The 16,357-nt window shown below is 36.8% G+C and overlaps 2 protein-coding genes across 4 annotated transcripts in view; one reads left to right on the top strand and one right to left on the bottom strand.

Moving 5' to 3' along the window:
• Positions 1-16,357, bottom strand: part of PLEKHS1 (pleckstrin homology domain containing S1) — a 35,825-nt gene that overhangs the window by 16,016 nt on the left and 3,452 nt on the right. The window contains exons 2-11 of the mRNA XM_025174684.2: positions 15,956-16,029; positions 15,745-15,851; positions 14,522-14,656; positions 11,330-11,384; positions 9,556-9,660; positions 8,777-8,887; positions 7,949-8,041; positions 6,093-6,193; positions 3,568-3,765; positions 534-635 (exon numbers count right to left, since the gene is read on the bottom strand). Coding sequence (XP_025030452.1) covers positions 534-635; positions 3,568-3,765; positions 6,093-6,193; positions 7,949-8,041; positions 8,777-8,887; positions 9,556-9,660; positions 11,330-11,384; positions 14,522-14,656; positions 15,745-15,851; positions 15,956-16,029 — 1,081 coding nt within the window. The remainder of the gene's footprint in view (positions 1-533; positions 636-3,567; positions 3,766-6,092; positions 6,194-7,948; positions 8,042-8,776; positions 8,888-9,555; positions 9,661-11,329; positions 11,385-14,521; positions 14,657-15,744; positions 15,852-15,955; positions 16,030-16,357) is intronic.
• The window catches only part of NRAP (nebulin related anchoring protein), a 114,193-nt gene continuing 108,124 nt past the window's right edge, over positions 10,289-16,357 (top strand). For all 3 annotated transcript variants that reach the window (XM_088131989.1, XM_088131986.1, XM_088131988.1), the window contains exon 1: positions 10,289-10,376. The gene's annotated coding sequence lies outside the window, so the exon portion shown is untranslated. The remainder of the gene's footprint in view (positions 10,377-16,357) is intronic.

The following is a 16,357-nucleotide window of genomic DNA, read 5'->3' as shown; positions in this document are numbered from 1 at the left end:
TGGACTTTTTTGGCACAGGAAGAGGAAACCTCAAAGGAATACTAGGCCTGTAAGATTGAGGTTGAGGGAAAAAATATTGGAAGACGGCAGTTGTAAACCACTTCCATGATACTTCCAGGAAATCCATGAATTCAACAAAAGCTGGACTCACTTTGAAAGTTGACTTTACTGCTTTTTAATAGTTAACCAACCATACATTAATTAGTTGGAGCTGTCTCTTGTGAAAGAATATTCAGTGATGAGAAGTTGGCATTACTAAAAATAACCCATGCAGTTTTTTAGCCTGACAGCATGTTAATTATGATAAATCAATATATTAGTTAAGCCAGTAGGAGTCTTATCAAGGACCCTTCAATGTAATATTTGTTGAGAAACTGTAATTTGAATTTGATTATTCAGTTTACTGTTCCATTTTAAGAAGGCAATTAATTAACATCTTCCCCACCTCCCAAAACAATTCAGCTGATTGTTTTATAGAGGTTTACGCAATAAATACAGTAAATAATTAATACAGTATAAATAAGAGGCCTTACCATATACACCCAGAAGCTTTTACAAGTGTCAGGCATTGAATAAGAGCATTCTGGGGAAGGAGAATATCCACCTGCTCTAACTGGTTATCATCTGTGATTTTACTGAAAGAGAGGATAGTGTTTCATGAAATCCAAAATGTAGGGCTGTTTGATCAGAATATATACCATTGCAAGTGATTGCTATTCATACTAATTCTTAAGATAGAAAACAGATAAGCTATATAGTTTTGTAGACTGGGGTAGGAAATGTACACCCAACCAAACGTTATTCATTACTGGTTATGCTGCCTGGAGTTGCAGGAAACAGATTTGAATTGTCCTTTAATTTTGCATATAGTTGGATTCCCCCCCCCCCAATATAATTATATTTTTTATTTAAAATTCTATATTTCCAAATTTCAAACAGTATTAGCGTTTCTTTCTCGTCTGGCCTAGGGCAGAGTACAGAGCACAGGACACTATGCAAACCAAATGCAGATATGCAACTGTATGTCACTACAACAAAGGAAAAGGCATCCAATAGAGGGAGCAGAAGTTTCAGTACTAGAATGAAAAAAATCTCTTGGGTCTAGTGCAGTGTTGTCCAAACTTGGTCACTTTAAGATGAGTGGACTTCAACTCCCAGAATTCCCCAGCCAGCCATGCTGGCTGGGGAATTCTGGGAGTTGAAGTCCACTCATCTTAAAGTGGCCAAGTTTGGACAACACTGGTCTAGTGGCATCATCACTAGAATCTTGATGCTGAGTCATAAGTAAGAGATGAAGAACTCATGCAAATATTAAGAGTAGTAAAGCACTACAAACCGTGGCTGACTTTTATACGCTTAAATTCAGATGAGATTGAAGTCATGTTTGAAAGCCAGAATATGTTTATCAATTGGTTTGTAACCTGATTTTCTTGCCTTTTCTATAACCTGTATTCTCACTTGGCTCGGTGTTTGCATCACCATAATAATATGGTTGAAGCAACAAGTCAAAAACACTGAGTGTAGGAAACAGTTTCTTTCTGTAGTGAAACTGATACATTTGAGTGCTAGGTGTGAAAATTACACCAGACTGGAAGTGGGGTGCCTTCATTAACTTCTTCCTGTGACATCATAAGACATCCTATGTACAACCATTCGAGTAGCAACAGAAAATAAACAATGATATTGAAGTGATGCAAGGCTGACCTTAAGCAGTACTTAACTATTATTCAGCAACCATCTCTCTCAGCAATTCCCATTTGCATTGCTGATTATGAGTCTTGGTAAAACTATGGCAAATGTAGCAAGGGATATCAGCATAAATGTTGATAATAATGTTTCCAGAGCTATGAGCATTTCTTGGGCCATTCCTTTTGGGCCATTCCTTTTGGGCCATTCCTTTTGTTAGTCAGAATAATAGACATATGCTTTGCAGTGACTGGTAGGCTTTTCCCTGGAACATTTCATAATCAAAGCCAGGAGAAGCCTAGAAAATTCAGAGGCATCAACATTGGGTTATCTTTTGTTCAGGCCAAGAGGAAAGCCGTTAATTCATCTGGCCAACCTCTCAGGTCAAATCCTCATACCAACTGGACTTTAGCCCAGCAGTATGACCCCAAATGGGCGGTGGCCTGACATGGTCCTTCACTGAATTGGGCTTTCAGTTACAAACCCAAGGAGATTCCAGACCTTGACAGGGACTGAACATACCCCTCCAGTATGCTGTCTTCCCAGGCTTTGGAAGCACAGGTTTCCTGGGTTCTTGAAGTAGTCCTTGCTGAGTTGGGATTCACAGCCTGGAAGAGTCAGCTGGTTTCATCAGTCAGCTGGGTCCAGAATCAAAGGAGTGGAATATAAATGCCCAGTCCTTGAATTGGTTTGACTCCCCAGCACCAGAAGAACTGGAGGTTCAACATTCTGAGCAAACTGCCAAACAGCACCAGTAAGCAGCTATTGATAGGGATTTCCTGTTTTTCTTCTCTTACAACTGTGCGAAAATCCACCTAAAACTGACCTTTGAGGACCAGAATTGTGTGCACTAGTTGTACAGGGCTGCAAAATAAAGGTGATTCTTTTTTCCTCTTGCTGCTCCTTTCTATCTTCACTCCGGAAATCCTTGTTCTTCCTGTTTCTTCCCAAGAACTTAAACTACTCTTGATTTTATTACCTATTCCCAAAACTTTGCAAAAGGTGCCTGTGCAAAAGGTGCTTCCATTTAATGGGTGTGTGTGTGTCTGAATGTTGTCTCTTGTGCCGATTTTAAAATTATTGCTTGCTTGGCTGTAGCAAAGGTCTACTTTTCTCATTTTGAATTTTCCATCAATAGTTGAACTCTGAGCAAAGTGCATCGCTTCTTGACAACCCTCTTTCCACTACCCCTGCAATTCTTTGAGCTTCTTTGTTGTTCCCTCACACAGCTGAATTTGCTAAGTTTCTCACAGAATATGAACTGCTTCTAATTTAATACCGTTGTATGCCCTTAGCCTCAAATATTTTTTGTGCTAAATTCCCCATAGATTATTAACTGCTTATTGTTTGATTGATTTGTAACCTCAAATATTAGCCTCAAATATAATTTAATAAACTGTATTGATTGGCTATCAAATATTGTTTCATTGTTGGATTTCAGAGCACATAACCCTATTATTAGGTTTATTAGTGTTCAAGGTCCTGACCAGGAAGTCCATGTTTGGAACAAATTTGTGGAAAAGGTGGTTTTGTAACAAAATCAAACTATTTTAGAAGGAAGAATTGGGACATTTTATTTCTCCTCTATCTCTGCATAATATGCAAATAAAAGAACAAATATATGTGTAATATATATTTGGTGAATTCAATGAATCAGATGATGGAGAGATAAAGTTACATATTATTTCCTGGTTCACATAATGGAACAATGTGCTAACTTCAAAGTTTTGTTATTAACTACCAGAGTGATGTTTATTTATTTAGAATTGGGACAATTTGACTAGGTTCTATTTAAATCCAATTTAAATAAAAACATTTCCTTTTAGACCTCAACATTTTATGATAATGAGGGAAATGACTATATTAAAAAGACATTCTTACCCGAGAATTATGGACAACTGAACCACTGATAAAAAGGAGAGTTTAGGTGTTTTTTCCACTTTGAATATTTTTGGTAATGGCTTTGGTTTGGGTTGATACTCCTCTGCCACTTGTACATCCACCTGATTTTGCAGAAGGGCCACCAATTCATTATTTGTATGTATTGGCTTAATTTTTTCTTCCACCACTGCTGGAACCCTGAGGGATAGATTATATCACCCTTAAAAAGACATTCATCAACCAGGTCCCCAGAAATCTTACTTCTGGACTGAGAACTGAACCTGCACAATCAAGAAACATAGCAAGGTTTTTTACTTCAGTCATTTCAAGGGCAACACTTGAATGGGAACAGATCATGTAAAGTAAAGAACAAATTTAGGATAATTCAGGTAATATTTACCTGAAAAGGAAAAAAAAATAATGTGATAGTTTACTCACTGACCACATGGGCATGATCATGAACTTCTAAAGTCAGTCTCTTGACATGTGTTGAAACTACATTAAGTGAGTATACTTTGCATTTTGAAGAACCTAAGGTGCTTGGAAATAAACTTATGTTGCATTGTTCTGCTTTCTCTTGGGCCTTATGGTTTTCCAAAAGAAAATTAATTCTTCCTGATTCTTTCTTTTTCCTGGACCTTCACATATCAAGAAATATGGGAAACACCATATTTTGAGCAGTGGTATTGGCATATTGTGTCTGTGTGTGTGTGCCTTCAAGTCAGTGTTGACTCCTGGCAACATTTTTGGAAGTGGCTTGCCACTGCCTGCTTCCTAGGGCTGAGAGAGAGAGAGTGACTGGCCCAAGGTCACCCAGATGGCTTTGTGCCTAAAGCAGGACTAGATCTCATGGTCTCCTGGTTCCTATGCTGGGACCTTAACCACTAGACCAAACTGGCTCTCAGTGATATACTAAGAGCTCACTAAAATGATTTATGTATATGCTGCTTGCTAAGGCTTGTGGAACCAATAATCAACTCAAATTGATTGAAAACATGGAATAAATAGATATTGATAATGGATTAGATCTTCCACAATCTTGCCATGCTGGCTGGGAACTCTTGGAAATATACTCCCAATACTTCTGAAGGGCATCAGGATGGAGAACACTTGTTTAGTCTATAGCAAATTTGAGGAAACTATACAATATGGAATTTCCCAAAAGTATATGAACTGGTTGTAGCAAAACCAGCGAAGCAAAACAATGGATTGTCCTCTGCCAGATTACTTCAAATATTGTTGTTAATAATCTTTGAATGTCATGTTAATACTTCCATAATAATACCATAATTCAATGAGATAAGAGTGAACTTCAGCAAACATCAAGGTCACTTACTTCTCCCCTTGCTTGGTCATAAGGAGATACTTAGAACTTTTTATCAGCAGTTTTTGCTTCAGCATATCTTGTTGTGTCATCCTCACCAACAAAATGTAGTTAGTGTTAAATACCAATTGTTTAAAACAAGCTGACTTGAAATCTACTGGTAGCATCAGAAGAGAAAGTAAGAAGTGTACTAGCCTCCAGCTGTTTTGGTCACGCTAAACTCTGATTTGGTGTGATGTTTGAGTTTGGCCATTGTGTTATTTACAACTGGCTCATGTACAAGTATAGCAAAAGAAAAAGAAGTGTGTAACCAGTGCAGAAACAGAATATTTCTGTTTAGAACCTTATTGACTAAGAGTTAAATATGTGATCAATATGCAACTAAAAATATTGGTAATAATTACCATCATTACCATCATTCTGACTGTGCTAGTATTAATATCTGAAGTTGGATTTTACTTTCGGTATTGATCTCCAATCTTAGCTGAATTTGAATTCAAGAGAAATAGTTAATCAGATGCTTACATGCTGAAATTCCCTTTGAAATACAATTGGAGATAAACAAGACTGAATGTGCATCTTCTGGTGTAGTAAAGATTAACTTAAAATAGAAAACAGACAAGAGGAACTTCTAGCACAGGAGCCTAAGCTGGCCCCTGGACTTTTCCCATAAAGCCCTAAACTCCTTCTCCTTCCACTAAATCCCTGACCTGTCTCCACAGCCCACATCCTTTTCAGAATTCCCATTCTCTCCTGCCTTTTTATTTGCAATGAACAGTTGACCAATAGCTGAGTGGGAGTGCTGAGACCAATCCTTCATAGCATTTATGAGCACTGAGGGGGACTTATTTCTCCCCATGGAGAAACCCAGAAGCAAGTGCTTCATGCCACTTTTTTTTCCTGCAGGGAGAAAAGATTGCATTTGTCCATACAGGGGACAGCAGGAACCAATCATTTCCAGTAGAACTACTGGATATGGGCTGCAAGACAAATGACTGGGGTTTTCTGCCACCTATTGCCATCCTGCTTTTGAAGCCTAGCTCTGGTGGTCATATCTCCAACATTCATAAGCAGGCCAACTTTTAAAGTATTGGGCTAATTTCTTTGCTACTCACATGGAAACAAAGTTGCAAAAGAAATGCGTAAATATTTTGGTCCAGATTAATGTAGGAGTAAAAGATCCTAATGCTAGTATACTTACAAATCTTTCATGGACATGTATTCTTTAGCGCTACTGAACTTTTCACTGTCTGAGCCACTAGATTCTCCCAGAGTGTTAAATCCATCAATCACCTCATCCAGCTTTGAAAATAAATTATATGCAATTAATTACAACACTATCAAATTATATAAAACTGTCATCAGCTAAACCTAGCAGTTTCTAGCTTTTGATTCTACCATTGTGGGAATATTGATACACTGGCTAAAGCTAGTACCTCAGTGAACCAAAATCAAATAGTCATTGCTTAGTAGTCCATTTAGTTTCTCTAAAAATCTCAGTAATTGGGACAGCTGAAAATCTTAGAAATTGGGTCAAATTGGTTTGGACAAAAAAGAGATGGCAAAAGGGGAAATAGGGCCTTCTATGTGTCCTGCTCAAACAAAGGATCTTTCTCAAGTGGTCCCTAGCAAATCAGCATTATACAGTATATCTCATAGATGCTCTCTATGAGTTTGCCCTTCATATGAGGAAAACAGTGACAAAGAAGAACAGAGCTATCTGTTCTTATTCCTGGCTTCCTTCATGGTACAGGTGATGCTTAAATGATCTGGAAACATGCTAAACATAAACAGATGCAAGAGGTATCAATGTATGAAAATGAGATCACCAGAGAGTAAGAAACTGCACCTGAGATGGTAAAGGAGACTGAAGTATGTGCGTGTGTGTGTGAGAGACAGAGAGAAAGAGAAAGGGAGAGAACCTGTTTGTTCTGTTAGATCTTAACTGCATTCAGTACAATTAATCAAGACATTCTTTTGGACTCCTTATAAGGGTTTCACCATGGTTCCTAATCTTCTTGAGCTGATGATTCCAACTGGTGACAGTGGGGGGAGAGAAATTGAAGCTTTGGGCATTATAATATAGGATGACCCAGGCTTCAGCCCTCTCTCTCCATCCTTTTTAACATCTCCTTGAAACCACTAGGAGAAGCCATATAATATTTTGGAGTGAGGTATCATTAGTATACTGATGACATCTACCTATATATCTCTACTCCAGGCTGAGCAGAAGATGAAATGGATTTGCGGGCTGTAAGAGACTGGATGGGATAGAACAGACTCAGACTGAATCCCATAAAGATGGAACTAGGCCCTCTGGATCAAGGAAGTTCTACCTTTAGTTCTGGATGGGATGTTACCAATGGTGTGCTGGAGCCAACTTGCACTGGCTTGCAAAAGCTGATTGTTAAATTTTCTGGAATTTAGTGAGCCAGTTGAGAGCAGAGTTGAGCCACTAAGCCTAGCATGCCAGTCAGCAATGTTCTGTGGCTAGTGGTGCAGAGCCAGTTCTTAAACATCTACCAGCACACCACTGGATGTTACTGTCCTGAAGGACTTGATGCACAATTTGGACTTCTCCTAGGCTCCTGGATCTTGCTAGAGCTGGGAATGTCTTTGGCCAGTTCAGGCTAGTCCACTAGGTTCAGGGTAGAATGTCCCTCTCAAATACGTACAAGTTGTTAGGGGCAGGACCTGATGGATGATCTTTTTGGTCACCATTTTCTTGCTTTGGAACAGCTTACATCCTGAGGTCAGAATGGCCCCTTTCTTAATGCTGTTCAGGCCAGCAGTAGAAACTGCTGATGGATAGGAGCTTGGAGGTTTGATGTTTCTATGTTGATTATATTTCTGTGGTGATTTCAGATGTTTATCACTTATGATTATAACCTTCCTAAATTGGTTAAGCAGCATACAAATAGTTGTATAAATAATGAATGTGTAAATAAATAAAATGTTTAAAATGAACAATTGTGTTTATTCATGCAAACATCTGTATTGTGCGTACTCCATGGCTAATCTAATCAATAACATAGGAGATCATGCCATTCTGCTTACCTGAGCTAAAAGACTTCTTGGAGTAGCATAATATTCCTCTTTGTTGTCTTTTTCTTCTAACTGTTCTTCAACAGGAATATTTGTCAGTTGTCTCTAAAACAATAGTTTAATTATTCTTTAGTCAATAATATATCCTGAGAAAGATAAAAATAAATATAGATATAAAAAAATCATCACAAAACAGTGAGGTACTTGGTTGCTTCCTTATTAGAAAATCAGAAATGAAATTCTGAAAATGGACATCCCCAATTAAGATATGTTATAATGTAGGAAAACAAAGCCAAATCAATCTCCCCCAGTTGGCGTATATGTATCTATTAAGTACAGTAATAAGGGCTGTTGATATATTTAAAAAGGGCAATACTTAGTAAAATGCTCAGATAATTACTGCACTTTATTTATTTATTTATATTTCAAATTTGGACAATGTCCATCTCACAAGGAAGTTAATGCACATAGAACCTATACACATTTATCTATTGTATAGATATTCTGGCCAATAAGGCAAGACATCTACATACGGTATCATCTTACTATGCTTCCACTCACTAATACTAACTCCTTTGTCCAACATGTACCATATTTGGAGTCTCACAAGAGTAAAAAGAGCCAGAAACAAAGTAACAATTGATATCTATGCATAAAAAAGAAAGAAAGAAAGAAAAGAAAAGAAAAGAAAAGAAAAGAAAAGAAAAGAAAAGAAAAGAAAAGAAACAATTGTTGTGCAAGTATTCCCATTATTGGGAATAATGATGAAATTTCAGATTTCAGCAAATATTTCAGATAAACCTGACAGACAACATATCCAGACCCAGTTTCTGAACTCACCAGGCGTCGTAAGAGTTTTCTTGGTGACTCATAAATAGGAAGTTCTTCATAGGTTTCTTGAGGACTAGGGTCTGAACTTGGCCTTTTTTTGTAAACTGATGCTACTATGTCCTACAGCCCAAAAAGGGGGGAAAAAATAGGCACTGAATGGCTTTATTTCAAGTTGATTAATTAAAAGTGATAGTTGAAAATCTTTGATAGAATTTCTGATGAGAATTAAAATAAACAGATACTTCAGCTTTAATTTACTTTCAATATGCTACAAATGTTCAAGAAAAGAAGGGTAGTACAGTATTTTTAAAAATCTATGGTTAATCATTGAAGGGATATTTGTCAATGGCACAGTTTAGCTATGTAGTTTAATACCAAGTGTACTGTGGAAGAAGAGACAGCACCTTTTCTGAAAACAACTCAGCAGAAATCTGAACGGTTATAGGGCTTGGAATACTACCCAATTGATGATTTTTGCCCATCTTAGATGTTTGCTTGACAGAAATAAGAATTGTTGAAGGGAAAGAGAAGAAATATGCAGACCTTGCATATTGAAGAAAGTTTGCACATATCCCCCACATAACTCCTAAAACAAGCAAATAATGACTAAGCATTAAGTGGGAGCATAATAGTAACCAACTATTGGGAGGAAGAATGAAGATGAAATCAAGTTTCTGAGAACAGGTAATTTCTTGCCTTCTTATTTTGTCCCTTGCCTCATACTATTAAATAATTGGCCTGCAAATAAAGTGGATATGCATCTATAAAAATAAACTGATAACACTTACTTCACATTCAGTGCCAGGACACTGATCCTTCTTGGTGATAGAGGCAGCACACAATTCATCAAGACAGGCTGGGACAGATCTTGACCGACTTCTAGTTTCCTGTTTCTGATTCAAAATTTAGGCAACAAACCTTCTATACTTTTACATGAATCATAAAAATTGTTGATCATAACAGCTGAAGACATTGATGTTTCTGCAACCATTTTGGGGTAAGTAGTGTGCAGGTTATCTTTTAGGCAGATTATTAGTTGTTGCTTGTTCCTGTTTATTTTATGCATTTCCTTATTTTGTAAACCATCTTGAGACCAACAAAAATGGGCAGCCATAGTAAATGGCTATATTCTTCTTCTGAAAGTACAGATGCATAAGGTAGCAACTAGCCCATAAAGTAAACTCACCATCACCTTATATTCCATCAGTCTGGGATGGCAAGTATCTTCAGAAATGTATGCAAAATTTAGCTAAGTACTACTTGCTTGTTTTATTGTACTCATTGTCACTTAATCCTCAAATATTTTGCTGGATTAAAAATTTCCAAATTGTTGTCTTTTCTAGGTGAAATTCAATATAAACTTGCTTAGAGACATTACTTTTGGGACATGGCTTAAAATGGCCCCTGAAATTGTACTGTTTATCTATGAGCTCTTGCTGTTAACAGTTCTGCTTAAAAAGGCCATTGTGGCTTTGATTCAAGAGAATTATCAAATAAGTCTTTCTCTGTCACGGTGCCTGCTCTCTGGAACAGCATTCCCTTGAAGGTTGGAATAGCGCCAGCTGTGCTGCCCTTTCAGCTGAAGGCCTAGCTCTTTCCTAGGTGTGGGGTAAGTAGTAGGTGCTCTGGGGGTGTGTGGATTTGATTAACACTTTAATGTTTTAGTCCCTGGGTTTTCACCATTTTTTTTTTTTGGCTTTTTACTGCATTGAATGTTGTTTTTAAATTGTACACCCCCCAGAGCTGTCATATAAATGTGATTTATAAATAAATAAGTATTTTCCTGTACTAGCAAAGAATCATCCAGTAATCAAATTTATGATTGTTAATAACATGGGAGGAGGATTAGGTTATGGGCTGTCTTAAGACTTCATCTATTACCAACCAATTTGCTAAATTTTTAACAATAGCCACAGCCGGCAGAAGTCATCTGAGGCTTTCCTTACACTATTAATCACTTCAGACTTTTCTGTATAAGTTTAATTTTATTGTTATTTTATATGGCTGTTTTATATTTGATGTGTTGTAATATTGTCTTCTTTTAAATATTGGTCTTGGACTGCAAGTAAAAATCAACAAGAATTATGTAGATACTATCTTGTTAATTTTCAGGAGATAAGAAGCCCATTTTCCTCACAGAATATATCCAGTGGAAGTGAGATATGAATATGTGGTAGAAACTTGATTCACATTCTTAACTAAAAGGGCAGAACTAAGCCTTTAAGTAAACTTACTTTAATTAAAGCAAATAAAAAAAGAATAGGCTCATCACTGTCAACTTTAACAGCTTATTATTTATAAAAATGATATGTCTTGAGCTAATAAATTGAAACCTGGCTTCTGTAATCTAACTGCCTTATTAAAGGCAACAAGTGCTAGTAAAATTCTCATATGCTGTGCATGCCAAGTTTCATTTTGGAGTTGAATGTGGCTACAAAGGGAGGAAGGCAACTGAAAATTAACCGTTCACTTTTTTTCTCCACAAACAGTAAAGATGTCATTTTAATAACACATTTTAATTCTTGGCGTTACTCAAAACAGCAAAAGAAAACATTTATTTACCTTTTTTTCCGAGCACAATGCAAATAGGAAGGTAGCCCATTCCTCAACTTTCTTGCTAGGGTTTTCAATGTTTTAAAACAGACAAAAGAGAAACAGACACATGAGTGAGGAATGAAAGTGTGCAGACAATGACTGGTGAGTAAGAGAAGTAAAAAAAAAAGTCTTTCCAGATGGTGATCACAAGCCATGACTTGAACACTTTAGCCATCCCCAAGATGATGAGTTTATCATTCTTTGCCCTTGCCCATGAATTGCAGAATTAATCAAGAAACATTCAGCAAGTTGCAGCATCTGTCTGGGCTTGGAAATTAAGCAAGATGGCTTGGAAGTTAATACTTGGGTGAGATACCCTTGCGTTAGGATGCTAGATTAGGCTAGATTAGGAAATCGGGAAAAAAAAAAATTCCAGAAGATAAAGGAAAATCACTTCCCTACTGTTATCCAGTAAAATTCAGTCTATCTATGGGGAGTCAAGCTCGATTTAAAAGAGATTTTACCCCTCCCCACTTTTTTTTTTAAAGAAGGGGAACTGTTGTCATTTATGAAAGTATCTGCATTCTATTTTTATTCTTGCAGGAATAGGTCATCGCTTTCAACAGCTACAAGCTGCAGATATTTAGAGACCACAGCAAGGATTCTTCAAATATGAAACAAATAGTCTCATAGGGCTCAGAGTGCTTTCAGATAAGATACTTATTGTGTGACTCCCTTGTTTTATGCATGGAAGATTTTGAGAATGGGTTGAGTTCAGTTTATAGCTTTCCTATATTTGCCCAAAGATTCTAATGGCTTTTTTTCTTGCTGCAAAGAATGATAAAGAGGAAAAGATGGTATTTTGATTGGTAGGCTAGAAGTGAACCCTCAGACCGTTTCTATTAACAAAAATGGATACTATACTAAGGATGGCAAAGGAAATTATGGTTTTCCAATGACTCCTGTAGTTAATTAACTGCAGTTACATTCCTCTTTTTACTGGTTAAATTCAATTTGTATGAATATTAGTGCTGTAAATGCAAGTGTCCTTGGAAACAGCAAGGGGAGATTAAATGATGATGCACATGTGATGATGTAAGTATGCAAATGCCATTACTTACATACCTGCATCAGATCATATACAAATGTATACTTTTAGCATTTGTGTGATTACAACGTCCATGTGTTACACAAAAACACATTTTGGCATTATTGGGGTTTTCTGCAGACCCTGCTGGCTAGAGGTATGGATGACCTTAAGGGGTTATGAAGGCAAGTGACATTGCATTTGTCATGACATCATCACTCAAATTACATAATATGGTTGCCGAAGAATCTGATTATCCAGTTTATAAAGCAGCCTTTCAGAACCTGGAGCTCTCCAAATATGAACCCTGGTCCTATACATTTGCATGATAACCAGTTGGGGAAATTTGATCTCTAAAAAATATTTTATTTTTACTCAAAGAGACATTTCCATTAATATCAGCAATCTCTCTCTCTCTCACTATTATAGCAAAATATTCATTATCCTCTAGTTTGAACTGATATCAAGACACCAAGGTAGTAAGGGTATGCATAATTCTGTTATTGCACCAAAATTTTGAATGCACAGCTTTCTTGTATGAGCCAGTGATATTACCCTGCACTGTTGTCAGGAGTTTCTTGAGCTATTCCTCCTTTAAGCAAATTTGGTATGAGGGTGCAGGAGTGGGACCACGTTTCCTCATCCAATTTATCTTCATTCATAGGCTTCTATTTGTTTCTAGTTACTGTATCTATACACCACTTCCAGCCAATCCAAAGATGTAATTAGAGTAGATTGTCATGGTATGTATGACATGCCCTCTTCTATACTTTTGGCTGATTGCACAGATGAATGCTGCTGGCAGAACGACTAATATCAAGTATTCCCTTGTACTTGGGTGAATGTATGCTCAAATCTGTATGCATTAATTCATTTTGTTGGGGGGGATTGGGAGTGCATGCAGGAGGGAGGATTTGAGACATCATTGTCATTTGGGGCAGAAGCCCCATCTTTCCCTTAGCTCTTCAAATGGCTATTTTTTGATGCAGGCAGCAGAACCCTAATTACTTCTTTTCCCTTTCTGATTACAATAAAATTAACATAATGCTTCAAAAGAACCCTATAACTCCATTGTTTAAGGAAAAATCTGTTCTAAATGACAAAGGTCAAAGATAACCCTAAACAAGTATTCTTTGTATTATACCTTTTGTTTACAAGGTCTTAGTTGAAACAGACAGAACTTTAAATCTTTCAAAGTACCTATTAAGGCAATTGGCACTGTTTTCTAAATTGAGGAAAATAACAACGAGAAAAAAATCCCGCTCCTTCTGTTTTGTTTCTGTGTCAGTTTGTTGAGAGATAAGAATATATTGAATTCTGGGGAAAAGGAAGAAGAAGCTTAATTATAGGTGTCTAAGAGGATGTGCGTTATTTCTTTTTAAGCATAACTGATTTTTCTCCCATACCAAAAAATAGGAAAGAGAATGAAATGCAAGTCTGAATTTCAGATAGTTTTCAAAGGAGTCATGCAAAATATTCCACTGGAATTGATTTTACTTAAAGATTAGCTTATATTTCCCTTTGCATTGCAGAACTTCCTCTATTATAGAATAGTGGAACATATTCCTCTTAGAGCAATGTTTATTTAACTATGAAAAAGACTCTTCTTCCTCCCTCCCTCCCTCCCTCCCATAACTGTCAGCAAGTGTTCTCCGTGCTTTGCTATTCTCTTTTCCAGCCTTATGCCATGAATTTTGAGAATCTAACTTGTTCTCTGTCATAAAGAGCATTGAAGCGTGGGCACTGCAGTTATTATCTCTCTGCACTGCAGAATTCAGAATAATGGTCTGAAATTATAGGGAGGCAGATTACAGTTGAATGCTAGGAAAAACATCTTAATGATAAGAGCCGTTTCATAGCAGATGCAATTTTCAAGGGTTGTAAAGTACTTCCTTCATTGGATGTGTTTAAACTCATAGTCATATCCCAGGGATGTTTTAGTCTGAATTCTTGCACTGAGCAAGGATTGGATTTATTTGCTTAAAATGCCCATTCCAACTCTAATTCATATTTGGGTCTCATTTATAGAGAAATAGGCAAGTCTGAGGACCCAATTTCAAAGTTTTGGTATGCTTTTCATGCAACATGATAACAAATTAAAGCCATATTCCATAAAAGGATTGTGAACTTACCTATCTCTTCCAACAAGGTAAAATATTCTATTCTCTGTAGTGATAGTCATCACTTCAGTGGACTGGCATTTGAACATCTTTTTCACAGTTGACATTTTCTCAGAGTCACCTATGCCAATTTCTATTTTTGAAGCCCTGTTAAATAATTATTAAAAATGCAAACAAACAAATGTAATAAATTTGTGATTGTTCGAAAACAAATTCTTAGAAATAAAAATATTTTTTTTCTAAGAATGCCTGTGCTGTGTTTGAAACAACAGTTTTGCTGGCTGGGTCAGATGGAATTTGGTTCTGAAAACATCTGGATGATAGCAGATTGTGGAGGAATAGATTTGAGACATATCTGTGTCTCAAATCCTTATCCTGCTCTACAAGTTCAAAAACTGAATGTGAATCAAATATATCACATGTTTAAAATATATTTACGAAAATTTCAGGACTTACTTCTAGCAAGGCACTCACTAGGAATGCTCATTAAGTTTGACAAATATGAGGAAATCATCTTTAGCCTTTATTGTGTATAGAAAATTCCTGCTCAAAGAAGTTCCTAGGCAATCAGCAGAGATATCATATCTGGGCTGCACAGACCCAGGCAACCATTAGATGGCAGCAAAGAGTTCCTCACTCTTTGCTGGTGGTCACCTGATGTTTTCAAGCCCAGATGTAGTAATTGTACAATCAGGATTATGCCTTCACAAAAAGGAGCTTTTCATACATAGTCATATAGGATCCCTTTTCACAAGCCTACACAGTCAGAATTAGGCTAAGCTCATGCAACCCTATTACTCATATTTTTTTTAAAAAATGCATGAAGGGTGTTATTCAACTGTTCCCTTACAACTTCATCTCTAGCATCAAAGAGCAAAGCTAGGTAGTTTACATATCAGGAATAAAAACCACAAGATGATGATCCAATGGCACAAAACAAAACCTAGCCACAGTTATTAAACCAAGATTCAGTACCAGGGAGTGGATCATCCTGTGCCAGGGTCTTTTGGAAGAGCCAGTTTTTTAACGATTTGTGAAAGCACAACAGGGCTAGGGCCATGAAGAACTGGAAGTGGGGAGCTGTTGCATAGGGACGGTGCAATCACATACCATATGATCTAGACCAAAATGCATTGTAGGGAAATTGCAGCACCCTTTATTTTTAAATCAGAAGCTTTGTACTTCAGTAGTAATTCAGTTAAAATAAACTGTGGTAGACTTGACCAAATACTTACTCACTAATTTCAATGTGGCCCTTTATTTGCTGTCCTTTAAAATAGTTCAAGATGTAACCATTTTGGGCAGAGTTAGAAAGAATAAAATATCTCTTTTTCCAGGAACTCTATAGAAAGAGGGGAAAAAGTCAAGTTCACAAATTAGACAACCAGCATATTAGGATGTATTTTGATGACCTTGATAGTAAAGTTATCATTTTCCTAATTGTACCTGATTACTAAAAAGATGAAGTGGTGGTGATTTTATGAAGAAACCATGCTTATAGACACTGCAATCGCAATTTCCTAAGAAAGAAAAACAAAAAAATCATGATGTTTTTTTAAAAAAGAGATTGCTATCCCTACACAAAAACTAATGCTGAATGCTGGGCAACCAAATTTTGGCCTTGAAGTATCATCAAGGAATCTCTCTTTCTCTGTCTCACTTTCTCTCTACCTATGTTTTAAAAATGTGTGAGACAAAATAGTAACTGAGTAGTAAATAAGCAAGGAATATCATTCTGTTTTTTTGTTGAGTGAACAGCCCCAAAATATCCTGAATATGTTGCTACATTGCAAATACTTCCTAGAAGATGGTACACAATAGTACCTTGGCTTGCAAGATAGACTTTAC

This window comes from Python bivittatus, unplaced genomic scaffold (assembly GCF_059951505.1).
Source record: "Python bivittatus isolate LINGU-HERP-01145 unplaced genomic scaffold, Pbiv_v1 ctg000980_np1212, whole genome shotgun sequence".
NCBI lineage: Eukaryota > Metazoa > Chordata > Lepidosauria > Squamata > Pythonidae > Python > Python bivittatus.
The sequence above is the reverse complement of the archived record's forward strand: the minus strand, read 5'-3'. Positions and strand labels throughout refer to the sequence as shown.